Source organism: Pristiophorus japonicus, chromosome 16 (assembly GCF_044704955.1).
Source record: "Pristiophorus japonicus isolate sPriJap1 chromosome 16, sPriJap1.hap1, whole genome shotgun sequence".
Lineage (NCBI taxonomy): Eukaryota > Metazoa > Chordata > Chondrichthyes > Pristiophoridae > Pristiophorus > Pristiophorus japonicus.
In genome coordinates this window covers 114,903,027-114,929,969 of record NC_091992.1, presented here as the reverse complement: position 1 = coordinate 114,929,969, position 26,943 = coordinate 114,903,027, and the positions used below count along the sequence as shown (strand labels likewise).

Genomic DNA, 26,943 nt, shown 5'->3' with positions numbered 1-26,943 from the left:
TAGAATGGATGTCACAGACTGTGGCCTGGAAACATTTTCCACATTTACTGCTGGCCATTGTCATGTTCTCACAGAATGTTACAGTCTACAAATCATGGGCAGTGTGTACTGCTGAAAGGCAAGGCTCCAGCCAGAAGTGCAGACTCATTAAATTATCCTTTTGGTGTTAAATTTACTCATGACATTAAACTAGAGTAGGTATTGTGTAACTTTCCACATCCGACAAGATTAACTTTTTTTTTTACCTCCCATGTGTCCTTGGCATAAAGAGTTACACCACCTCCTTTCCGGTTTACTCTTCCTGAACACTTTATATCCCTGTATATTCTATTCATAACATCTTCTATGTCTTTGGTGTTCCTGTGGATGCCCAGTCATTGAGTATATACAAGACTGAGATCGATAGATTTTTGGATACAAAGGGAATCAAGGAATATGGGGATAGGGCAAGAAAGTGGAGTTAAGGTAGTTGATCGGCTATGATCTTATTGAATGGCCTACTCCTGTTCCTATTTCTTGTGTTCTTATGTGCTGCTTTTAGTGTTTATGTATACACATCATATACAGCCTATTTTTGGTATCTGGTTCCAGTATAAGAAATAGGAGCAGGAGTAGGGTAGGCCATACGGCTCCTCGAACCTGTTCCGCCATTTAATACGATCATGGCTGATCTGACCATGGACTCAGGTCCACTTCCCTGCCCGCTCCCCATAACCCCTTATTCCTTTATCGGTTAAGAAACTGTCTATCTCTGTCTTAAATTTATTCAATGACCCAGCTTCCCCAGCTCTCTGAGGCAGCGAATTCCACAGATTTACAACCCTCTGAGAAGAAATTCCTCCTCAGTTTTAAATGGGTGGCCCCTTATTCTGAGACTATAACCCCTGGTTTTAGTTTCCCTATCAGTGGAAACATCCTCTCTGCATCCACCTTGTTTAGCCCCCTCATAATCTTATACGTTTCGATAAGACACCTCTCATTCTTCTGAAATCTAATGAGTAGAGGCCCAACCTACTCATCTCCAGAATCAACCTAGTGAACCTTCTCTGAACTGCCTCCAAAGCAAGTATATCCTTTCTTAAATATGGAATCCAAAACTGTATGCAGTATTCCAGATGTGGCCTCACCAATACCCTGTATAACTGTAGCAAGACTTGCCTGTTTTTATACTCCATCCCCTTTGCAATAAAGGCCAAGATTCCTGATCACTTGCTCTATCTGCATACTAACCTTTTGTGTTTCATGCACCAATACCCCCAGATCCCACTGTTTGTACTGCAGCACTTTGCAATTTTTCTCCATTTAAATAATAACTTACTCTTCGATTTTTTTCTGCCAAAGTGCATAACCTCACACTTTCCAACATTATACTCCATCTGCCAAATTTTTGCCCACTCACTTGGCCTGTCTATGTCCTTTTGCAGGTTTTTTGTGTCCTCCTCACACATTGCTTTTCCTCCCATCTTTGTATCGTCAGCAAACTTGGCTACATTACACTCATTCCCTTCATCCAAGTCGTTAATATAGATAATGGGCCCAAGTTTCGGGCCGCACCGTTACCTGGACGTCCGTTTTTCGCGCCACAAATTGCGCCTAAAAAAACCTCAACTATTCTCCGGCTCCCTGCAGGTCCTCTGGAGCTGGGCGCGGCGCAGCATGAGCTGTGGGGGGCGGAGCCAGGTTCCTGCGCTGAAAACAGTGCCGGGACCTCTGCACATGCGCGCTACAGTGGGCGCGCATGTGCAGTAGCTCCAGGCGCCCAAAACTGTGGGAGGGGCCTGAAGCACGCAGCCCCTAGCCCTGGCCGAATGGCCTCACTGGGGCTGCGTGCATAAGGCTCACCTCCCACATGACCGGACCCGACCCGACTTGACTCCCGCTCCCCGGACCGGACCCCCGCTCTTCCCACCCTGGCGACCCGACCTCCGCTCCCCCAACTCCCACCCCACACCCCCGGCGACCCGACCTCCGTTCACCTCCCCCAACCCAACCCCGGCAAAACGACCCGACCTCCGCGCTCCCACCCCCACCCCCGGCCTCCGCTCCCCCCAGCCCCCCGGCGACCCGACCTCCGCTTTCCCCCCCCGGCGACCCGACCTACGCTTCCCCAACCCCCGGCGACCGCGATTCTTCCTTCCCCCCCCCCCCGACCTCCGTGACTCACTCTTCCCCCCCCGACCTCCGCAACTCTCTCTTCCCCCCCCGACCTCCGCGACTCCCTCCTCTCTCCCGCCCCCGACCTCCGCGACTCTCTCCTCTCTCTCCCCCCCGACCTCCGCGACTCTCTCCCCCCCCCCGACCTCCGCGACTCTCTCTCCCCCCCCTCGACCTCCGCAACTCTCTCTTCCCCCCCCGACCTCCGCGACTCCCTCCTCTCTCCCGGCCCCGACCTCCGCGACTCTCTCCTCTCTCTCCCCCCCGACCTCCGCGACTCTCTCCCCCCCCCCGACCTCCGCGACTCTCTCTCCCCCCCCTCGACCTCCGCTACTCTCTTCCCCCCCCCCCCCGACCTCCGCTACTCTCTCCCCCCTCCCCCCCCCCGGACCTCCGCAACTCTCTCCCCCCACCCCCGACCTTCGCGACTCTTTCTTCCCCCCCCCAACCTCCGCGACTCTCTCTCCCCCCCCGACTCTCCCCCCCGACTCTCTCTCCCACCCCCCCCACGACCCTCTATCCCCCCCCGACCCTCTCTTCCCTGATCCGACCTCCGCGACTCTCTCTTCTCCCCCCCCCCCCGACCTCCGCGACTCTCTCTCCCCCCACCCCGACCTCCGCGATTCTCTACCCCCCCGGATCTCCGCGACTGTCTCGCCCCCCCCCCCCGGATCTCCGCGACCACCCATGCGACCCCCTCCCCCCCCGTATCTCCGCGGCCCCCCCCTCCCCCGGACCCGGGACCCAAGACCCGACGCCACCTACTTGTAAATCCAGCCCGAAGTCTTGGGCCTGGCCGTTCACTCTCCTCTCTCCTTCCCTCCCTCCTCTCTCTCCTCTTCCCCCCTCTCCTCCCTCCCCTTCCCCCCTCTCCTCCCCCTTCCTCCTCTCCCCTTCTCCCCTTCCTCCCCTCCCATCTCCCCTTCCCCCTTCCATCTCCCCTTCCCCCCCCTTCCTCCCATCTCCCCTTCCCCCCTTCCTCCCCTCCCCTTCCCTCCCTTCCTCCCCTCCCCTCCCATCTCTCCTTCCCCACTCCCCTCTTGCCCCCCTCCCCCACTTCTCCCCCTCCCCTCGCTGTCAGAAACACAGACACTGACAGACAGAGAGTCAGAGACACACACACAGACAGACAGAGAGATAGAGACACTGACAGAGACACACTGGGGGGCCGTCCCAGCACGCTGTTGGAGGACTCTCGGTGCTGCAGTCGGTAAGTCGAAAATTTTTTATTTATTGATTTTTTAATTTTTTTTTATTTTTTATTAATTTTTTTTGATTGATTTATTGGTTGATTTATTGATTTATCATTTATTATTGATGATGGCTCTTTATTTGTAAAACTGAAGTGTTTAATGTTTGTAAACTTCCCTTTAAACACCCCCCCCATTCCCTACGCCTGATTCGTAACCTACGCCTGATTTTCTAAGTGTAAACAAGGTTTTTTTGAGCGTACAAAAATCTACACTTACTCCATTCTAAGTTAGTTTGGAGTATGTTTTCACTGCCTAAACTTTCAAAACAGGCGTAAGTGGTCGGACACGCCCCCTTTTGAAAAAAAAATCTGTTCCAAACTGAAACTGTTCTAACTGACTAGAACTGGAGCAAAGTAAATGCTGAGAATTGCAATTTCTAAGATACTCCATTCTAAACCAGTTGCTCCAAAAAAACAGGAGCAACTCAGGCCGAAACTTGGCCCCTATGTCTCTAACTTGCCTCGTTCGTACGTGCCTGTTGACTGCTTTCTGTTCTATGATTGATCTCATCTCGGATTCAATTTCCTTCAAACATTCCCGTCCTCTCTAGAAAATTTTCCATGATCACATGACATGCACATTTGTTCTATAGCTGAAAACATGTCTGAAGAAAAATTATTTTGATAGCTCTGCCATTTGCAGAATCGCAAAAGAATTCAGGGTAATAAGTTCAATGTTAAAATGCAACCATTGGGAACCCCTTCAGTACAGCGTAAATTTCTGAATTTCCTCTCTTTTGTATACAATCTGGTTAAGTAAAATTAGAGGGACCAGTTTCCTTAATCCTTTCAAAGGCTACTTATACTGTCAGTTGTTTCTTGTGTATCATGAAAGCAGTGGGGCATAAAGAGGATGGAGTCATTGGGGTTAATTTTAACTTTTATCGCCTGGCGTTAACAGGGTGGTAACAGCCTCAAAATGGAGTCTGTACCGCCCTGTTAACCGTAACAACACGACTGGTGCCATTTTGAAAGGGGGATATTGCTGAGTGTTTGAAACGGCTGCCTGCTTCAGGTGGTAGGCCCAGCTTGATATACAAATCGGGGTTTTAGGGCCCTGAATGCCATTTTTGGTTGGAATGGTCGGAGTGTGTACCGTGCACACTCCGATCATTCCCAAGGACAATGGAGGTGAAGAGGCCCAACCAAGGTAAGTTTGTTCATATTTTTGTCGGGCTCAGAGGAACAAGAGTGCTCCAACGGGCCCCACAATATTAATCTGGGCTGCTTCCTCTCCGAGACACCGCCCCCGCCCCACACATCTTTCTGCTGGCCAGGGCAGCCAGATATTGGTCGGTCTCAATCCAACGAGCCGCATCGGGATACCTGTTTTCCACTCCGCAACTCACTGGCCCAATGTTAATGAAATCGTGCCTCAAAATCACTGCTGCTTTTTCACTTTGAGCACAGGTGACCAGTTGGTGCACTCCACCAGTCGGTTGGTCTTCCTAAACTCAAAATCAACTCCATGTGTGTGTAAATAAATAAACTCCCATATTTGTGATTACTACATCCAGCTCTGTTGATTATTGAAACTCAATCTCAAAAGCAAAGAGTGGAGACTACAATATCGTATCTAAATAGTGGGTTTACATCCAGTGGGAAACTCGCGTCCGGATTGAGTGAACATTAGCTCATTAGCTCAGTGGTAGTATTCCCTCCTCTGAGCCAGAAGGATTGGATTAGGACCCCACTCCAGACATTCCTGGCAAGTGGAGAACAAAGAGCTGGCTCTGATTACTGGATTGATGTCCAGTGGGGATACTTCTGTCCAATGGTTGCACGCACCCCTACCCCTACCCCTACTGTAAAGGGTAGATAGAGCTTGTTAGCCTTGGTTGTAGCCTACCTAGAAGAAGGTACTCCAAAGATAAAAATGGTGAGAAAGACAATGGGAAAACACCTCAGCTACTGTTCCCTCGGAAGTGGCTCAAGAATCTCGTGTGAGCCTCGAGTTGGGACCTGTCCAGGGCAGAACACAATGGATGGATTACATGTGCTATAGAGTGTTTGACGCATTGAATATCCTTCAAGTCACATCCTTATGCAGCAACAATTTCCTGTTGAAGTACAATTGTTAATACGGCACATCAAGTGCTATGGGGATGTGGATGTACTTAGCTAGTTTGCTCCAGGAGCTCTCTTTTTATTTAACATAACACAAAGTTTCATTCTCATAAGACAAAATAAAAATGACTTCCTGAAATATGAATTCTCACATCAAACACTCCAACATCTTGGCCAAACTAAAAGACCTTGGCTCTAAATATCATGTTAATCCAGGATAATTTGACAGAGCAGGAAGTGAAAAAACTAGCGTGAGTCTCTCAGATTTTCCACACAGCATGCTGAGCTGTACCATGTCATTACATTTCACACTGCTGCCAACACCATCACTGGAGACGCAGGGCTGGATTTTGCCAGGTCCCACTTGCACGGTGTGGGAGGACCCGGGAGACGGCAGAAAACCTGGGAGGTTGGGTTTCCTGGCTGCTGTGGAGTTTTAACTCTATAGCGTGCGTGCGACGTGAAGGGTGGGAGAACCCCAACCCTGGTAAGGGCCAGGCTGATGGTGGGGGAGCTTGAAGGGGCTGCGTGGAAGCACTCCTGCTCCTCCCGGCCCACAAGCATTGCTCCCCGAAGCTGAGGCCACCTCAATGCAGGCACTGGGAATCCAGAGTAGAGGCTGCAGGCGTCATTATCTTATGTAAATTGCCAACCCGCCTCCTATCAGCGGGTTGGCAGCCCGACCACCCCATCCCTCCTGAGTGAAAGGTGAAAATGGGCAGGTTGGAGTCGGGGTTCAAATTTGCACAACTTTTACTTCCCCCCCTCCCCCCAACCACACTTCCAACCCCACCCGTTCTTACCTCAGAAAATTTCGGCCACAATTCCAATTAAAAAGGGAGCTCCAGCATTTATCAATGTTGTTCTTCATTTACAACATTGTTTCCATTGAGAAACTAGAGTGCCACACAGATCCTGTGTAATATTAGTAAAGGTCATTTTAGGATTTATATCAAGAAATTCTTCACAGAGTGATCGATGTCTGGAATAGACTTCCAGATAAGAGTAGTGGAGGAAAAAACTCTGGAACTAATTCACACCTGGAAATTACTGCGAGCAATATGATTATGCAAATACTTAAAGCATTCATCTCAAATTTTTCTCTCCACTATTTTAATATAAGCTTTAATCCACTTAAAAAAAAACACAGGAAGAACAATTATTTGCAATGTATAGAGAAGCTCCCCCAACAACAGAAAGTACCTTATTGATAGAACTGTCAGAATACCTGTAGTATTGACTTTAGCAATCACACTTTATTAAAAAAGAGTGAATGATAGCTTGGGTACTGATACACAGACTGTAATTTGCAACAAATTTCAATTTGTAAAACTGTTTTACCAAAGAACAATGAAACTCTTATTGAAGGCACCCTATTTATTCTTCCCTTTAGGCCTTAAAAGGATCTTAACAGCAGAATAATAATTTATGCTTTAAAAAAAAATGACTGCAGTCACTGGATGAGGAAGGCCAGTCAACCCATCTTAGAGAGATCTCAACACTCCCCCGTTGTAGTATCCAAACATTTCTTGAACAATTCCAGAGTTTATCCCTCCAATCTGGAAGACATGTTGAGCATTCAATCTCCTAGATTTCTATTAAATTCATCCGTAGCTATTTCCACACCATTCATGGAATATGCACGTCATCTTTTTCATCTCTAAGTGTAACACTTTAACACCTGTCTTTATTAAATTTAATCTGTCATTGTTTTGCCACTATTATAACTTGTAAAACTCATTGTTTTTCTGAGCCGCTTCTTCCAGATCCACCGCATCTTTTAGTTTGGTATCATCTCTAAATCTGACCACTTTGCACTGAGTTTCTAAATCTAGGTCATTTATATAAATTTTTAAAAAGTAGCAGACCCAAAACTAATCCCTGAGGCATCCTACACAGTACTGCCCACCCCCCACTCGGACATAACTCCTCAAACAAGTACTCGTTTTTTCCTACCAATCAGCTAGTTTCTCATCTATTCCCAAGGTTTACCAAGAATCGGAAAGGCTTTTGATAAAGTTACATATAAAACATTGTCAATTGATAGCCTTTTATGTGGAACTTTATCAAATCATTTTGAAAGTACACCATATCATAGGATTTTCCTCAAAGTTGTCACTTCCTCAAAGAACTGGAGAAGGTTGTTCAGTGGGAAACCCTTCCGAATGCATGTTAACTGCAGTTTACTAGATTGTTATTGCACAGATGATCTTTAAGTTTTCTCCTGATATTCAATTCTGTTACTTTACATGGAATTGAGGGAAGACAAATAGGTCTGTAGCTGCTTGTGACTGTCTTGTCACCCTATTTGAATATGGACACCATATTAACCTATTTTCAATCTACTGGTACCTTTCTGGTTCCACTGATTTCCTCATATTGATTGTCAGTGCATCAGTTGGAAGGTGGGATGGGTAGGTTTAATTTTTTTATGTATTTCTAGGAGGAATCTGTGACATTCTCATGGTAGTTGATTTTTTTGTTAGCTGCCCCTTGCATTCCTATTGATTTGAGTTTTTGCCATACCCTGTCAATAAAACATGTTGGACCAATCAGAAAGCACACCACAGATACATGTTCATATGAATGCTTTAAGATATATTTTATTATTTAGATAGTTACATATACATATAATCGATTTAAATCTACCTGATAATATATAAAGGAATATTTGATGATTTAAGAGGTACTTACCACATATACTATTATTTGTTTATTTTAGCAGTTATTTCCTACATATTATTGATGCTTGGAACATTCCAGTCATTTCACCAACCACCTGTTCCACATAATAATAAAAAATAAGGAAAGGGGATTCAGATTTTGTTCTCACACCTACAGACAACATGCTTCGGTTGGCAGCATAGAATCACAGCTGGATCATGTGAATAATCGGCCAAGGAGATGTTATCTGTGGAGATATCCATGAGGATGTTGTTCAGCGACATCTTTATCTGCGGCAGCACAACATGGTACTCAGGAGTAACAGAATCCAGAGGTAGGAGCTCAGCGGTATCATTCAATAGATTGAAAATGAGAGGTGGATCATGGTGTTGTTCTGGCCCTTTTCCACCTTTGCAAGCTTTGGCACCACCTAAATTCACAAGAAAAACACATGTTGTGAGCGTTCTTCCATGTTCCAATTCTTCTGGAATTTAACAACACATTCACAAGCCATCCAGGTAACACAATGGTTAAAATGACAATTCGCAACTCTCTTACCTCCATTCCTGTTTCTCCATGACTATTCCAATGCATTCCTGGCTAGCCCCCCACATTCTACCCGACATAAACGAAAGGTGATCCAAAACTTGGCTGCCCATGTCCTAACTCGCACAAGTCTCGCTTACCCATCACCCCTGTGCTACATTGGCTTCCAGTTAAGCAACACCTCGATTTCAAAATTTTCACCCTTATTTTCAAATCTCTCCATGGCCTCGCCTGTCCCTATCTCTGTAATCTCCTCCAGCCTCACAAGCCTCCGCCCCCCCCCCCTCCCCCCCGAGATGTCTGCACTCCTCTAATTGTGCCCTCTTGGCATGAGGTGGAGGGGTTTAGAGAGGAAGTTCCAGAGAAAGAGACGAGGCAGCTAAAGGTTTAGCCACCAATGTTAAGGCGAAGGAACTGGGAATGCACAAAAGCCCAGAGTCAAAAGGCTAAAGGATGCATGACGGGATATAAAACTGGATGGCGGTGTGAGCTGTGAGGAGGATGCTAAGAGGCTGCAGGGTGACTTGGACAGGTTAGGTGAGTGGGTAACTGCATGGCAGATGCAGTATAATGTGGATAAATGTGAGGTTATCCACTTTGGGGGCAAAAACACGAAGGCAGAATATTAGCTGAATGGCGGCAGATTAGGAAAAGGGGAGGTGCAACGAGACCTGGGTGTCATGGTACATCAGTCATTGAAAGTTGGCATGCAGGTACAGCAGGCAGTGAAGAAGGCAAATGGTATGTTGGCCTTCATAGCTAGGGGATTTGAGTATAGGAACAGGGAGGTCTTACTGCAGTTGTACAGGGCCTTGGTAAGGCCTCACCTGGAATATTGTGTTCCGTTTTGGTCTCCTAATCGGAGGAAGCACGTTTTTGCTATTGAGGGAGTGCAGTGAAGGTTCACCAAACTGATTCCCGGGATGGCTGGACTGACATATGAGGAGAGACTGGATCGACTTGGCCTGTATTCACTGGAGTTCAGAAGGATGAGAGGGGATCTCATAAAAACATGTATAATTCTGACGGGACTGGATAGGTTAGATGCAGGAAAAATGTTTCCGATGTTGGAGAAGTCCAGGACCGGGGGACACAGTCTAAGGATAAGGGGTAAGCCATTTAGGACTGAGATGAGGAGAAACTTCTTCACTCAGAGAGTTGTTAATCTGTGGAATTCCCTACCGCAGAGAGTTGTTGATGCCAGTTCATTGGATATATTCAAGAGGGAGTTAGATATGGCCCTTAAGGCTAAAGGGATCAAGGGGTATGGAGAGAAAGCAGGAAAGGGGTACTGAGGTGAAGGATCAGCCATGATCTTACTGAATGGTAGTACAGGCTCGAAGGGCCAAATGGCCTACTCCTGCACCTATTTTCTATGTTTCTATGGAGGACGTTGCAGAAAGTTCGGCTGATGTCGAGACCGGATTCGAAAATCCCGATAAAGATTTTAAATTTTAAAAGTGTTGGGAGACATGCAGCCAAAGTTTGTTTCTGTAAATGAGGATAATGGGTGAACAGAAAAGAAGAGGAGTGGCTAAGTTTTGGACAAGTCAGACATTATGGCGGTTGGAGAGTCAGAGCCAGCAAGAGGGCTCTAGAGAAAAATATTGGCCTGGAATTTGTGCTTGTGATGACGGCGACTAGAAATTTCTTCATGCAGAAGGTTGTTGGGGGGGGGGGGATGGGGGGGGCAAAGGGAGTTGGTTCCAAGCCTGGGGACGGGGCAATCCCCGACCTCGGGGGCAGTTCCAATTCTGGGGGGTGTGGGTTTGATCACTGACCACTGAGACATCCGAGCACTCCTGCTCCTCCCAGCCCACAAGGATTGCTCCCCAAGGCTTCCCTCACCTTGCTTCAGCTACTGGGAATGCCGAGGCCCGGGATCTTCGGCTGGCCACATTAAAACTTATACAGCAGGTTAAATCAGAGGCTTCAGGACCTAATTATCATACTTGAAGAGCCCGCCACCCTATCCTGCCTCCGTTAAACCCAGAACTGGGCGGGTTGTAGTCAGGATTTATAGTTTTAATACTTTAACTTCCCTCAAGACCCGACCCATCCGTTTTTTCAGGTTAAAACTACCCCTCCCACCCCACAGAATGGGGAACCTCAAACTCCACTCCATGTCAGTGCTGTAGCTTGTAGTTTTTTACACTTGTGTAAATTCACTTTGTTTTTTAAAAACACACTTAAACAAGACGCAATCCCAAATCCTCTCTGTGAAGAGAAAATAATCAAAACGTGCCAGATAGTAGGCAAGGAACAAATCAGAACTTATTAAAAAATTGTTACTTATATCAAAGCACTGTCATGACTTTGTTTATAATCAACACACTTGTCTGCTACACATACCACTGTGTTATCTTTAATGATCTTTAGCCCATTATAGCAATCCAAAGTCAATCCCAAGACAGATCACTAAATAAAAATGGTGTATTTGTTGAATGTGTGGGATTATTCTCTGTACCTGTGAGGTAGAAAGCCTTGTACTGCTTCAGACGTATAGTCTTCAGATCCCCAAATTGTCCAGCTGCTCCACTGTTTGGATGGAAAAGAGCCTGGAACATCATGAAGAGTCAGGACATCAGCATATATTGCCCATGCACACTTCTAAACTAAATTACAAACCAGGTGCAGTGGCCTGCTCCAGCTGTTAGAGAAAGATGTTATGAGAAAATGAGTGAGAAAACCAGGGAAGACTAATGTTTTAGAAAAGAAAACTTGTCAAACAGCATTATTGGCAAAATGCAAGAGGATGTGATAATAATAGTTGTGAAGCTGGGTTTAATTTGGAACAAATTAATAATTACTTTGATAAACATCAAAATAGGGCAGCTTTTCGAGTTCTACAATTAGTCTTGATGCCCCTGGGATTGGAAAATAAAATATAATCCAGGGTTTTTGTTTCTAATCACTCTCCATGACACTTCCTATAAAGTACCTATGTGCACAAGGCAAGGACAGGTTGTGATGGCCTCCAGTCGACCAACCTCACTCTCTAGGCTCACACATGAAGAAGGGCTACTTTGGGGAGATACCACAGGTCTCCATCACCTGTAGATATATACCCTACCAAAAGTAACAGCCTCCAAGAACGAAGAAAAGTAGAGAACATTGGGGAAATAGCACCAAGATGTTTTTGCATGTGCGGTATTTGCTTCTTATTTTAGGATTTAATTCCTTACTCTTAGAAGTAGTTATTAGACCCAAAAGTAGGGTTTTAATTCTTAAAAAACAGAGGAATAATAAACTGAAGAAATGCAGTTGGGAGCTGACTGCAGGAATGTCAGCGAAGGTCAGATAACAAACATAGAGGCCAGATGGCCGACACAAGGACATTGAAGTGATGGGAAGACAGCACAGGATGGTAGAACAAACAAGGCACTCCCAGGAAAAACCTAACAGATAGACAACACAGAGCCAGGGAGTCATAAAGTGTCCTCAAAGAAATATAACAAGACATTCCTCAGAAAGATAAGAGAAAGGCCTCATCAACCAGGCAGGAAGGAACGGTGAGGGATGCCTTCCCTCTTCGCAATTGGATTATAGAGGGGAGACAAATGACTGACACCAGGTAATCACCAGTCCATCGAAATAAAGTATAAAAATAGGGGACCAAGAAGGAGAAGTCAGACAGCTAGGGGCGAAGACTTCCTCGAAGTGGAAATCAATGCTGGCTTAAGGTCTAACACCTTAGCTTCTGAGGTGAACCGATGCTGGTTAATAACCCAATACTTCCAACAGCTCAAGGGACCGACAGAAATGAACGCTGCTGCAGACTGCAGAGATCCACTGACCCGAGACCTTCGCGCTGCCTCATTGGTTATCTAACCGTCTGTCCATCCGACAGTCCCACTCCAGGGGTCGTAGATCGCTCTCTGCTGTCACGGATTGTATGTCTATTATAACTTATCTTAACCACATGTAGTATCTGATTATGCTTTAAACTGTAGCTCTTTAATAAAATATCTTAAAACTCCTAAGACCCTTTGGGTATCTGTGTGTTTAGGAGTATTAAGGGTCCGGTTAGCGGTGGGCCGGGGAACTTAGTTAAATGCACGAATCGTTGCTTAGGCTGAGTAAGTTATTCTCTGAAAGAACGAAGGAGGAGAGAGCGTGTTAAAAGCAAAACCAGAAATACAATGGCATTGGCATATCACCTAGAATTGTTAATAGACAGCTGTCAGAAAAGGTCGATAAGGCTGCGGCAATGGCCACTCTAGAAATTTTAGAAGATAGTAACGGGGACTATGATTATATTCTTGATAGACTTTCTGAAGATGTCCACAAAAACAAACTTAAGCAGAAAAAAGGCCGGGATAAGTTGACTTACAGAGCACACTTGTGTGCTGTGCATCTAAATTGGGATATTAAAGGGTTAAAGGAACTGATAAATCAGCTGCAAAAACAAAATGACAGCCATCTCTGAGCTCCGCACCGATCTGCGTCGGGAGCAAAAAGAACACGACAAAGCACAGTATACCCAAAGTAAGCTAGACCAGATTCTAAACAAAAAAATTGACCTGCAGGCAGGAAATGATAGGTTGAGCGAGGAATTAAAAGACTATGCCCAGTACTTAGCAAAAGTCCAACGGCTTCAAGCATAACTTGGCCAATAGCGAGCAGTAGTGGCAGCTATCTCCAAAATCAAAACCACAGATCCTGGCACTTGCTGGGACAGCTTAGGAGAGGGCTCTGCTCCCTCGATTCCCTCTGCTCCACCTCACCATGGGAGAATGGCGAGACAGGTGAGACGATACCCAGTCTGTGTGGTCACCCGAGCTAAAGCAGCACGCGAGCTCAAGCGTCCAGAAGGCGAGCAAACCTCCTCGAGCACTGATAGCGCGGTAGAAACCACCGCCAGAACCACGCATCGGTCCCTTACTACGGTTGAGGTCGGGTCGCTAAAAAATAACTTGTGAGTGGTGGAGTTCGGCACCAAACCCCTCGAGCTAAGGCAGCGATAGAGGATTTTTAAAATCACCCACCCAGAATTAGAAGGGAACAACCTTAAACAGGTCCTCCTGGAGGCATGTTCCTCAGAGCTAAAACAAGAAATGGATATGGACATTCTGGAAGGGGGCGCAATAGAGGATATTGTTTTAGAGCTACGCCAAACACTAGGAGAGGAGGACATCGACTTCCACCAGCTCCTATCTAACACTAAACAGGGTCCTACTGAGAACCCAAATGCCTTCGCGCAGAAACTCCATGATATCTTCCAGCGCACCAAGGGTGGTGGGCAGGGCCGGCGCAACCATTAGGCGAACTAGGCAGTCGCCTAGGGTGCCAAAATTTGGGGCCAAAAAAGGATAAACAATAAAATAGAATTTTAGCATCAATAATGCAGTTTTAACTGTATGATGTATTGAATATTGTGCAGGCTGCTGGGCCGGAAGTACTCCACTGAAGTGTCAAAAACATTCACTTATTTTCAGTACTTCTTTGAAAATTGAAAACAACACCTTTTAATACATAGATATCTATGGCAAATAACGGGGTTAGATCTTTCCTATGACTTACCACTGACGGAGTTGCCAGAAAAACTAAAGTGCTGGAGAGCGTTTATACCTGTGACCTACAGACTAGGTCACTTTAAGTATTCTTGGGGTTGGCGGACAGATTACCTGGATCTGTCACTGCCTGTACCTGCCCAGGTTTTTTGTGATCAAAATTTCCGCCCCTTATCCCTCTCAACGGGTCAGGAGGAGTCAATGGCACCTTTGATATTAGGTGACTCAGGTCATCAATGTTACCGATGCGGCATTGCCGACACCACCTGACAACGTGATGAGTCAACCTGCCACTGCACCTTACACGAAGAAGTGTCAAAGTCATCAGCGCTGACACGACAACGTAGTGTCATGGGTCAGGTGACAGGTCATATATAACAGGTCTGTTGCCAGCAAGTCATTTCAGTTTTGGGATTGATTCCATACTGACAAGTCAACTGAATTTGTGGATTTACGTTGTTAGACTTCAGGACTGGAAGACATAAGGTAAGAAACACTCAATTTATTTCAGTAATAAATACTATGTTTTTCTATATGATGTGTAGAGGGTTAGGGTTGGAAGATATTCCAGATATTCCTCATAGAATGAATTAAACACCTCTCATCAGTTTCCTAGTGTTTACAAAACAAAGCCCCATCAATATCATATTATTAGTCACGGGCATGGGGGAACAAAGGGCTGTCTCCACTACTGGCTGGCCTCTTCCATTTCCTTATGGGTATAACAAAATAGAAAAATAAAATAGTGACTTTAAAAATTTTTTTGAACAAAAAAAGGTGGGTTCGCACGAATCCGTTGAATCGCCCCTGGTGTCCCCTCAATTAAATTTAAAGTTGAATGGGAAACCAATAATCAATTACCCTTTCTTGATGTGTTGGTCAGCAACACCAATGGGAATCCTTGCTTTACTGTTTATATAAAAAACTTACTCACTGCAATTTGTACAGAAAATCTTTCTATATTCCCTGAAACCCTTCAGTTGATAAAAAAAACAATATTTGAGTTTTAACAGAAGTTAGCTTGAATTGTTAATATTTGTTCTGCTGTTTTACTGGCTTTACGAGGATTTACTTTTATTTGCATGTCTTATATGATAAATTATGTTAGACTTGATGTAGTGTAATTTATGTTCTAGGGTTTTTGAAAAGTGTGGAGCATTTAATAAATTGTGTAGCGTTTACCATCATTTCATTCATGTAAGTGTAAAATAAACCAGTAAATGTAAGACATATTGCAATGTTTTTTTCCTTTATATTGGAATTGGTTGAGGTGGAAGGGATTGGCAGGGCGCCAATTACCCTTGCGCCAGCCCTGGTGGCGGGGCATACTTCGACAACCCTTGCTTCAAAATGCATTGGGCATTTACGTCTCTAAAGACACTCTGTGGGATAAAATGCGCACCCATACCAAGACCAAGAGGTACAAATTTCAAATCCCACTCTCAACTGAACATACAGTGGCATAACTAGCGATCCTTGAAGGGGTCACTGGAGCGTGCCAAAGAACAGGTAAGTTTTAGTATTTTTCTATAATTTACCTCAATGTGGAGCCAGGAAGAGCAGGAGCTCATGGAAGTATCAAGGTCCCTAAATTCCTCGGGTAATGGTTTTGGTGGTTATATCAGGATTGTGCCCAACTGTGCCCTTCAACTCTGCACAGGGCACCTCATTTTCATGGGGCAGGCAGGCAACAAGTGCCATTACAGGTGCATCTCTGGCATCCGTCTACCCCATATCCATAGAAACCAGCCTTGTTCCACCTTGGTGGGGGCGGCGGCGGGGTTGCTCAGGTTCTCCTAACACTGGCATTGTTCTCCTTGGCTCCGAGTAAGGGGAACAATACATTTGACCTGTTTGGTTACATAGGTTATCTGCTCGGACTGGATCCCACCAAAGGGGCAGAAATGTACTGTTATAGAGTTCAGTATGCTTCATCTCACTGTGTGTACTGGCCATCATACAAACACCCAACTTGCAAGCCACTGAGAAAACTCCTGGAAATGGTGGAGACCCGGTATTATCTTATATAATTTTCTGATAAAGCTTTAAGCTGAAAATTCTACTCCGGGCATCTCTCCACCTCAATTTGCTCCTCAATGGTCTCTCTCCTCACCTTGCTGTTTTCCACCAGGCTCCCTCTCCCTCATCTGCATTCACAGCTCTCTGTTGATCTCTGCACTCGACTTCCCACTTATCTCTCTCCATGTACTGCCCCACCTTATACCAGGAATAATTTCTTCTCTTGACTACATTGTTGAAAACACATTTAAAAATCACTTTTCTTTTTCCATCTCTCAACCACATTTCCTCCATCAATTGACCTTTCCCGCCTCTTCAACTACCTCAATTTACATATCTGAATACTTCTAACCTCCCCAAATACTCTCCTTCCCTATTAATGCGGCCCACACCTCCATTAACTTCACCTCCCAGTGTTCCCATAACCTTTACCTACACAATTACTCGTATTTCCAAAACCATCCTCATTCCTCCCACACCTCATCCCCAACTCCTCACCAAATTCTCCAGTAATTACTTCCTCGTACACAGTACTTCAGCAGTGCCCTTAAACACACAATACATCACCAGCTAATTATTGCCACTGTTCTAAGTAAGCTTGAGCAATTTCACAGGAGAACTGCGACATTTAATTAAATTTAGTAATGGAGAAGTTAAAGAAATGCTTTATTCCCGAGATGCGTTGCTGCAGTTACCACTGCAGATGCAATGAGTGCATGTTTTAGATTAGCAGATCCAGGAGTTAATGGTATACAATGTACGTAATTTCAAACAAGGACAACATTGGTGAATAGTTAGGACATTTCATATGCTATTGCTATAAATAGAGGACATCATCATAATCAGAACTTGGAGGGATATCTTCACATGCAAAACACTTCCTAAGAAAAATAAGCAAAACTTGATTCTAACAATAGCTTCCTGACACACCAATGGGAAAGGACCTAGGACCGCTTCCGTGATATGTCTGACAACACAAGGCAAAACACTATTTTTGCTTTGCTTTGATTAATAACTTTATTTTAGGTAGACGGGATGCAGACTAGTTAGTGGTGAATTACATCAAATAAACCAGCTAAGTAATGGCAAGCTGTATAATTCACATGCTCTTTAGGGCGAGTGTGAATTATATTGAGTATAATGTGAACGATTTTAAGATTCCTCACTATAAAGGCATGCATACTCTGATATACTGATTATATCATATATCCTGATTTTTAAAATTATTTATTTTTGAAATTTCAACATTGAACTAAGTGCAGTGAGCACATAGCAGTACAAAGAATCAAGGAAGGTTTCTGGTCAATTACATCAACAATTTATGTGGTTGGGTAGATTAAGCAAATACATATTTTGGAGGTGGCCAATCTTGAATTGTATTTCATGGTACGTTTATATGGCAGTGTGTACTTTTATGTGCCCGCCAATGTTGCAAAGCTTACAATGAGACTTCTTACCTCATCGAATTTTAAAACAGATAAACCTGAGAGGGGTGGAAGGTGGCAAGGGACGTATCAGGGTAGAGACCTGGGAGCCAAGGTTTGATGCTTTCCTTGTCGACATAGATATTATTAAGTCACTCAGCCGAAGAGTTCTAAAAGTCAACAGCATCTATTCATGAAACAGCAAACACACAAATTATTCCTGCCTGCTGCACACCACCCTTGCCCAACATGTCTTTAGAAAGTGAGCACAAATTATCTGCAGCTAAAGGTACTTTCTATTCAAGAAATATTCAAAATAGTCCATCATCATCATAGGCAGTCCCTCGGAATCGAGGAGGACTTGCTTCCACTCCAAAAGTGAGTTCTTTGGTGGCTGAACAGTCTGACACGAGAGCCACAGACCCTGTTACAGGTGGGACAGACATTCGTCGAGGGAAGGGGTCGGTGGGGCTAGTTTGCCGCGCGCTCCTTCCGCTGCCTGCGCTTGGCCTCTTCATGCTCTTTGCGTTGGGACTCGAAGAGCTCAACGCCGTCCCGGATGGACTTTCTCCACCTCAGGCGGTCTGCGGCCAGGGTCTCCCAGATGTCAGTGGTGATGTCGCACTTTACCAGCGAGGCTTTGAGAGTGTCCTTATAATGTTTCCGCTGTCCTCCTTTGGCTCGTTTACCATGAAGGAGCTCCGCATAAAGCATTTGCTTAAGGAATCGGGCATGCGTACTATGTGGCCTGCCCAGTGAAGCTGATAGAGTGTGGTCAGTGCTTCATTACTGGGGATGTTAGCCTGGTCGAGGACACTGATGTTGGTGCGCCTGTCCTCCCAGGGGATTTGCAGGATCTTGCGGAGACATCGTTGGTGATATATCTCCAGCGACTTGAGGTGCCTTCTATACATCGTCCATGCCTCAGATCCATACAGGAGGGTGGGTATTACTACAGCCCTGTAGACCATGAGTTTGGTGGTAGATTTGAGGGCCTGGTCTTCAAACACTCTTTTCCTCAGATGACCGAAGGCTGCGCTGGTGCAGAATCTCCGCATCAATGTCTGCCCCTGTTGACAAGAGGCTCCCGAAATATGGGAAATGGTCCACGTGTCCAGAGCCACGCCGTAGATCTTGATGATTGGAGGGCAGTGCTGTGCAGCAGTGACAGGCTGGTGGAGGACCTTTGTCTTACGGATGTTAAGTGTAAGGCTTATGCTTTCATATGCCTCAGTAAATACATTGACTATATCCTGCAGTTCAGCCTCTGAATGTGCGCAGACTCAGGCATCGTCCACATATTGTAGCTCAACGACAGAGGTTGGGGTGGTCTTGGACCTGGCCTGGAGGCGGCGTAGGTTAAACAGCTTCCCACTGATTCTGTAGTTTAGTTCCACTCCAGCGGGGAGCTTGTTGATTGGGAGGTGGAGCATGGCGGCGAGGAAGATTGAGAAGAGGGATGGAGCGATAACGCAGCCCTGTTTGACCCCGGTCCGGTCGTGAATTGGATCTGTAATGGATCCACTGGTAAGGATCACGGCCTGCATGTCATCGTGAAGCAGGCGAAGGATGTTGTCAAACTTTTGGGGGCATCCGAAACGGAGGAGGACGCTCCATAGACCCTTCACGGTTGACAGTGTCAAAGGCCTTTGTAAGATCGAAAAAGGTCATGTATAAGGGCTGGAACTGCAACTGTCGCGCTGCAAAGATCATTACAACAATTGTACATTCCTGTCTGGCGTAAAAATAAAAAAGGGAAGGTGGCTCAACCGTGGCTATCTAGGGAAATCAGCGATAGTATTAAAGCCAAGGAAATGGCATACAAATTGGCCAGAAATAGCAGCGAACCTGGGGACTGGGAGAAATTTAGAACTCAGCAGAGGAGTACAAAGGGTTTGATTAGGGCAGGGAAAATGGAGTACGAGAAGAAGCTTGCAGGGAACATTAAGGCGGATTGCAAAAGTTTCTATAGGTATGTAAAGAGAAAAAGGTTAGTAAAGACAAACGTAGGTCCCCTGCAGTCAGAATCAGGGGAAGTCATAACGGGGAACAAAGAAATGGCAGACCAATTGAACAAGTACTTTGGTTCAGTATTCGCTAAGGAGGACACAAACAACCTTCCGGATATAAAAGTGGTCAGAGGGTCTATTAAGGAGGAGGAACTGAGGGAAATCTTTATTAGTCGGCAAATTGTGTTGGGGAAATTGATGGGATTGAAGGCCGATAAATCCCCAGGGCCTGATGGACTGCATCCCAGAGTACTTAAGGAGGTGGCCTTGGAAATAGCGGATGCATTGACAGTCATTTTCCAACATTCCATTGACTCTGGATCAGTTCCTATCGAGTGGAGGGTAGCCAATGTAACCCCACTTTTTAAAAAAGGAGGGAGAGAGAAAGCAGGGAATTATAGACCGGTCAGCCTGACCTCAGTAGTGGGTAAAATGATGGAATCAATTATTAAGGATGTCATAGCAGCGCATTTGGAAAATGGTGACATGATAGGTCCAAGTCAGCATGGATTTGTGAAAGGGGGATCATGCTTGACAAATCTTCTGGAATTTTTTGAGGATGTTTCCAATAAAGTGGACAAAGGAGTACCAGTTGATGTGGTATATTTGGACTTTCAGAAGGCTTTCGATAAGGTCCCACACAGGAGATTAATGTGCAAAGTTAAAGCACATGGGATTGGGGGTAGTGTGCTGACGTGGATTGAGAACTGGTTGTCAGACAGGAAGCAAAGAGTAGGAGTAAATGGGTACTTTTCGGAATGGCAGGCAGTGACTAGTGGGGTACCGCAGGGTTCTGTGCTGGGGCCCCAGCTGTTTACATTGTACATTAATGATTTAGACGAGGGGATTAAATGTAGTATCTCCAAATTTGCGGATGACACTAAGTTGGGTGGCAGTGTGAGCTGCGAGGAGGATGCTATGAGGCTACAGAGTGACTTGGATAGGTTAGGTGAGTGGGCAAATGCGTGGCAGATGAAGTATAATGTGGATAAATGTGAGGTTATCCACTTTGGTGGTAAAAACAGAGAGACAGACTATTATCTGAATGGTGACAGATTAGGAAAAGGGAAGATGCAACGAGACCTGGGTGTCATGGTACATCAGTCATTGAAGGTTGGCATGCAGGTACAGCAGGCGGTTAAGAAAGCAAATGGCATGTTGGCCTTCATAGCGAGGGGATTTGAGTACAGGGGCAGAGAGGTGTTGCTACAGTTGTACAGGGCCTTGGTGAGGCCACACCTGGAGTATTGTGTACAGTTTTGGTCTCCTAACTTGAGGAAGGACATTCTTGCTATTGAGGGAGTGCAGCGAAGATTCACCAGACTGATTCCCGGGATGGTGGGACTGACCTATCAAGAAAGACTGGATCAACTGGGCTTGTATTCACTGGAGTTCAGAAGAGTGAGAGGGGACCTCATAGAAACGTTTAAAATTCTGACGGGTTTGGACAGGTTGGATGCAGGAAGAATGTTCCCAATGTTGGGGAAGTCCAGAACCAGGGGTCACAGTCTAAGGATAAGGGGTAAGCCATTTAGGACCGAGATAAGGAGAAACTTCTTCACCCAGAGAGTGGTGAACCTGTGGAATTCTCTACCACAGAAAGTAGTTGAGGCCAATTCACTAAATATATTCAAAAGGGAGCTAGATGAAGTCCTTACTACTCGGGGGATCAAGGGGTATGGCGTGAAAGCAGGAAGTGGGTACTGAAGTTTCATGTTCAGCCATGAACTCATTGAATGGCGGTGCAGGCTAGAAGGGCTGAATGGCCTGCTCCTGCACCTATTTTCTATGTTTCTATCATGTCTGTTGTGCCCCGTAGGGTACGAAATCCGCAGTGTGATTCCGGGAGGAGCTCCTCGGCCAGAGGGAGAAAACGATTGAGGAGAACTCGAGCGACAACTTTCCCAGTGGATGATAGCAGAGAGATTCCCCTGTAGTTACTGCAGTCGGACTTGTCCCCCTTTAAAAAAATGGTCACAATCACTGCATCTCTCAGATCTCCCGGCATGCTCTCCTCCCTCCAGATGAGAGAGATGAGGTTATGTATCCGCACCAACAGCGCCTCTCCGCCATATTTTAGCGCCTCAGCAGGGATTCTATCTGCACCTGTAGTCTTGTTATTCTTAAGCTGTTTTATGGCTTTGCCTACCTCGTGCAACATTGGAGTTTCACTGAGTTGATGGCAGGTCGCATGCTGCGGGATGGAGTCGAGAACACTCGAGTCAAAGGCAGAGTCTCGATTGAGGAGATCTTCAAAGTGCTCCTTCCATTGGGCCCTGACAGCCTCGGTGTCCTTGATTAGTGTTTCCCCATTCTTGGCCAGGAGTGGGGTGGGGCCTTGGGAATTTGGACCATAGGTGGCCTTGATTGTTTTATGTCTGAAGGTCCAGGTTAGGAGTGTCTCCCACAAGTTCACCACCTAGTGGTCATTGTTCTCACAGTGTACAACTTAGGTCAGATTATACATGGGTTACAATGCTGATTGAATACATGACATCATCTCCCCCCCAAAGTCTTATTGGGATCACAGGTTGAGTCTCTCTGGTGGTTTACAGGGGATGTTCAGAAACCAAGGGGGTTCCCTACAATGCCGCTTATCACGCCTCCTGTTGGCCTACAGATCCCGACCACACTCGGTCACAGGGGTTCCACCCACAGAGCTGCTAATGAAAAGGATGCTCAAAACCCGGTTATCCCTATACACCCCACCATGAAAGAAATTGTCGAGAGCAGGCGCCAGTCACAATATGACTACCATGACAGGAATGCGAGGACGCAATGTATTGATGTAACTGACCCTGTTTTTGTCCTCAACTATGCTGCAGGGCCCAAATGGCTCGCAGGCACTGTGGTTGCCAAAGAGGGAAATAGGATTTCTTGTAGAGTGCCTGAGTTGGGGCTCCGGTTGTTGGGCGCTAACTTGAGTGTCTGCTGTTTGCGGTGCCTCAGGCCTGTCCGGACTGCCCACAGTGACTGGGCTCTCCTCCCTTTGGTTCCAGTGTTCGGTCACCTGTGGAGGAGTGAACTCTATATCGTGTTCTTCCTCTGCTTCTTCTATGGGGTTGCTGAACCTCCTTTTTGTTTGATCCACATGTTTGCGACAGATTTGTCCATTGGTAAGTTTAACTATCAGAATCCTATTTCCCTCTTTGGCAACCATGGCAGAGGATGTGCGTGAATTTAAAATGTCACACTCGATCCATTTGGAGTAGGCGTCTACTACAACCAAAAACATTTTTCTCATAAAAGGACCTGCGTGACCAAGGCTTGGCGGGCCATGGCCAGGGGCTAAGGGGGGCTTCCCTGGGCGCATTGCCCAGCTGGGCACACGTGTTGCACCTGCGAACACAAAGTTCCAGATCTGCGTCTATCCCTGGCCACCAAACGTGTGAGCTGGCAATTGCCTTCATCGTGACAATGCCCGGGTGCTCCTTGTGGAGTTTTCTGATGAACACCTCTCTGCCCATCTGGGGCATGACTACGTGGTTTCCCCACAGTAGGCAATCGGCCTGAGTCGAGAGTTCATCCCTGCGCCTGTGAAATGGTTTAAATTCCTCAGGGCATGTCCTGTATATGGCTACCCAGTCCCCATTCAGGACACATTTCTTGACTAGAGACAATAGCTGGTCTCTATTTGTCCAGACTTTAATCTGACGGGCTGTCATGGGTGAGCCTTCGCTTCCGAAAGCTTCAACAGCCATGACCATCTCAGCACCATGCTCGGTAGCCCCCTCAGTGGTGGCTAGTGGGAGCCTGCTGAGTGCATCGGTGCAGTTTTCGGTGCCCGGTCTGTGCCGAATTGTGTAGTCATAGGCGGCTAACGTGAGTGCCCACCTCTGTATGCAGGCCGATGCGTTTGCATTTATGGCCTTGTTGTCGGCCAAAAGGGACGTTAGGGGTTTGTGATCTGTCTCCAGCTCAAATTTCCTGCCAAACAGGTACTGGTGCATTTTCTTTATCGCATATACACATGCGAGCGCCTCCTTTTCTACCATCCCGTAGCCCCTTTCTGCCTGGGACAGACTTCTGGAGGCATAAGTTACCGGCTGTAATTGACCCTTGGCATTAACATGCTGCAACACACACCCGACACCATAGGACGACGCATCGCACGTTAACACAAGTTTCTTACGTGGGTCATATAGCGTGAACAGATTGTTGGAACATAACAAATTGCGTGCTCTATTAAAAGCCCTTTCCTGGCTGTCCCCCCAGACCCATTCGCGACCTTTGCGTAGGAGCACGTGTAGCGCCTCTCGCAGCGTGCTCAATTTGGGAAGAAAGTTACCAAAATAGTTCAGGAGCCCCAGGAACGAACGCAACTCCGTTGTGTTACGGGGTCTGGGTGTTCTCTGGATCGCTTCCGTCTTGGACGCAGTAGGGCTGATCCCGTCTGCTACCCTCATCCCCAGGAATTCTACCTCTGGAGCTAGGAAGACGCACTTCGCCTTTTTCAGTCGCAGCCCTACCCGGTCCAGTCTGCGTAGCACCTCCTCCAGGTTGTGGAGGTGTTCTTCAGTATCGTAACCCGTGATGAGGATGTCGTCCTGAAAAACCACCGTCCCTGGAATCGACTTGAGGAGGCTTTCCATATTTCGTTGGAAGATCGCGGCGGCCGAGCGAATCCCGAATGGACATCTGTTGTACTCAAACAACCCCTTGTGTGTCGTGATGGTGGGCAGCTTCTTCGACTCACTCGCCAGCTCCTGGATCATGTAAGCTGAGGTCAGGTCCAATTTTGAAAAAAGTTTGCCACCAGATAGTGTTGCAAAGAGGTCCTCCGCTCTCGGTAGTGGGTACTGGTCTTGGAGTGACACCCGATTGACGGTGGCCTTGTAATCGCCACATATCCTGACCGACCCATCTGCCTTGAGCACCAGCACAATTGGGCTCGCCCAGTCACTGAATTCGACTGGCGAGATGATGCCTTCCCTCAGCAGGCAGTCCAATTCACCTTCTATCTTTTCCCACATCACGTACGGCACCGCTCTGGCCTCGTGGTGTACTGGCCTGGCGTCCGGGTTTATGTGAATCACTATCTTGGCCCCCATGAAAGTACCAATACCGGGTTGAAATAATGAGTCAAATTTGTCCAGGATCTGTGAGCATGATACTCGCTCCACAGAGGAAATTGCATTGACATTGCCCCGTTTCCAGTTCATGACAGCAAGCCAACTCCTTTCCAGTAGTGCGGGACCATCCCCCGGGACAACCCAAAGTGACAACCTGTTCTCCGAATCTTTGTGGGTCACGACTACCGTGGCGCTGCCTAGCACCGGAATGATCTGCTTTGTGTATGTCCGTAGCTGTGTGTCAATCGGCGATAATTTTGGCCTCCTGGCCTTGGACGCCCACAACTTTTCGAACTGTTTGATACCCATCAGGGACTGGCTGGCCCTCGTGTCTAGTTCCATTGATACTGGGATGCCATTGAGGAGCACTTTCATCATTATCGGTGGCATCCTGGTGTATGAACTGCACACGTGCTCCACATGAACTCGCTGAACTTCAGCTTCCAGCAATTTCCCTCAGCATTCATTTCTGCAATTTCTGCAGGTATTTTGCTCATCTCTGCAAACTCCGGCTGAGTGTGTGCCTCCACGCCCCCAACATGAGCTGCTGTTTGAAACAAAAGGTCCCTTGCCAGTCAATCGTCCCTGACTGCCCCTGTTATTGTCCTCGAGTGCGCCATTAACAGGTGTTGATGGCCCCATTACTGGCCGCATTGTCCCTTGTAATGGCGTGAATCGCTGTTCAGCTTGCCATTGTCTCTGTCGAACTCCCCCCCTGGGTTCGACTACATGTTGGGGCATGCCCGACTGCCCTTGTCTGCCTGGAGAACTGTGTGCTGCTTTAACAATGTTGAATCTCTGTCCCAACCATTCCTTAACACAGTACCTCTCGTCTGTTCTGCTTGTGGCCATGCTCACGTGGTTTAAATCCCAGTTTCTCGTCGCCATTGATACGTCCTTACTATACAGTATAATTGCACACGAGGCCCATGCTTGGGAGAAGGTCAGTCTGTGACCTGTCCTTTATTCCATAGCACTCAAGTGATGGAAGTGGGTGGAGCTTCCCCTTGTATATCTGAAGGTCCAGGTTAGGAGTGTCTCCCACAAGTTCACCACCTAGTGGTCATTGTTCTCACAGTGTACAACTTAGGTCAGATTATACATGGGTTACAATGCTGGTTGAATACATGACAGACTGCAGCGAAGAATCCTCGCATATCATGGCTGTCGGCCAGTTGTTGTATCTCCTGTGCTTTCTCCATCCACCACCTGTTCTTTAGGTCACAGATTTTTTATTGGACCTGAGCCTTGAGCCATCTGTAATGTTGTTTTGCAGTTCCCGAGTTAGGTTGTTGCTTGAGGCTCAGAAATGCATTGCGCTTACGATCTATTACTTTTAATCAAAATACTTTTAAACATCTATTATTGATCTACATCCTTGACTTTTTAAACAATCTTTAGAAACTTTTTAAACTGGGGAAACTTTTATAACCTATTACTGATTTACATCTTAGACTTTTTAACAACTCTTCGAAACTTTTGAAATAAATTAGGAATTTTTATCAACTTTTAACTTTTAAAATAACTTTGGAACTCATCTTCCTAATGCCTGCCCCCCAACCAAGCCTCGGGCCATCCATCATCAATGGCACTACTCGGCGCCAAGCTTGCGGCCAACACTTCGCCGTAGGCAATTAGGCTCAAAATAGTCCAGAAAGGAAATCTCCAACTGAAGGTATTTCAACTGATTTAGCCAGAGCAGATATTAAATTCTCTCAAATTACTTCAAAAAAAGCATCTGGGAATTGGAATGCTGATTATAGGAGCAAGTACTGACAGAGATAATCTTACATTTCATAGCACATGTTTTTTGTACTAATCGAATCTTCATAACAGCCAGAAGGTCCCAAGGGCAGTGATCAGGCGTGCAACTATGCTTCTGTTCCTGTCTTCCTGGGTGGGCTTGTGCTGGGATGAGACTGGGCCATGCTAATAATACATAGAATCATAGCATTATGCAGCACTGAAGGATGCCATCCTGCCCATCGGCTCTTTGAAAGGGCTATCTAATTATTTCCATTCCCCCTGCTCTTTTCCCATAGCCCTACATTTTTTTTCCCCTACCAGTATTTTTCCAATTCTCTTTTGAAAGTTACTACTGAATCTGCTTCCACCAGGGTTGACTGCCTGACTGGATCAGTCCCCAACAATCAGTGAGTGGAGGAGTTCCAGAGCAATCATGGTGGGTTAGACGAGGCTGGGGATTACCTCGCATTTGGAATG

The 26,943-nt window shown here is 46.4% G+C and overlaps 1 protein-coding gene across 12 annotated transcripts in view; it reads right to left on the bottom strand.

The window, feature by feature from the left end:
* Window positions 1-8,091: 8,091 nt before the first annotated feature.
* Window positions 8,092-26,943, bottom strand: part of LOC139226742 (arylsulfatase G-like) — a 244,584-nt gene continuing 225,732 nt past the window's right edge. For all 12 annotated transcript variants that reach the window (XM_070857718.1, XM_070857717.1, XM_070857720.1 and 9 more), the window contains 2 exons: window positions 11,151-11,241; window positions 8,092-8,567 (listed from right to left, as the gene is read on the bottom strand). In XM_070857718.1, coding sequence (XP_070713819.1) covers window positions 8,290-8,567; window positions 11,151-11,241 — 369 coding nt within the window. In that variant the 3' untranslated portion in view covers window positions 8,092-8,289. The remainder of the gene's footprint in view (window positions 8,568-11,150; window positions 11,242-26,943) is intronic.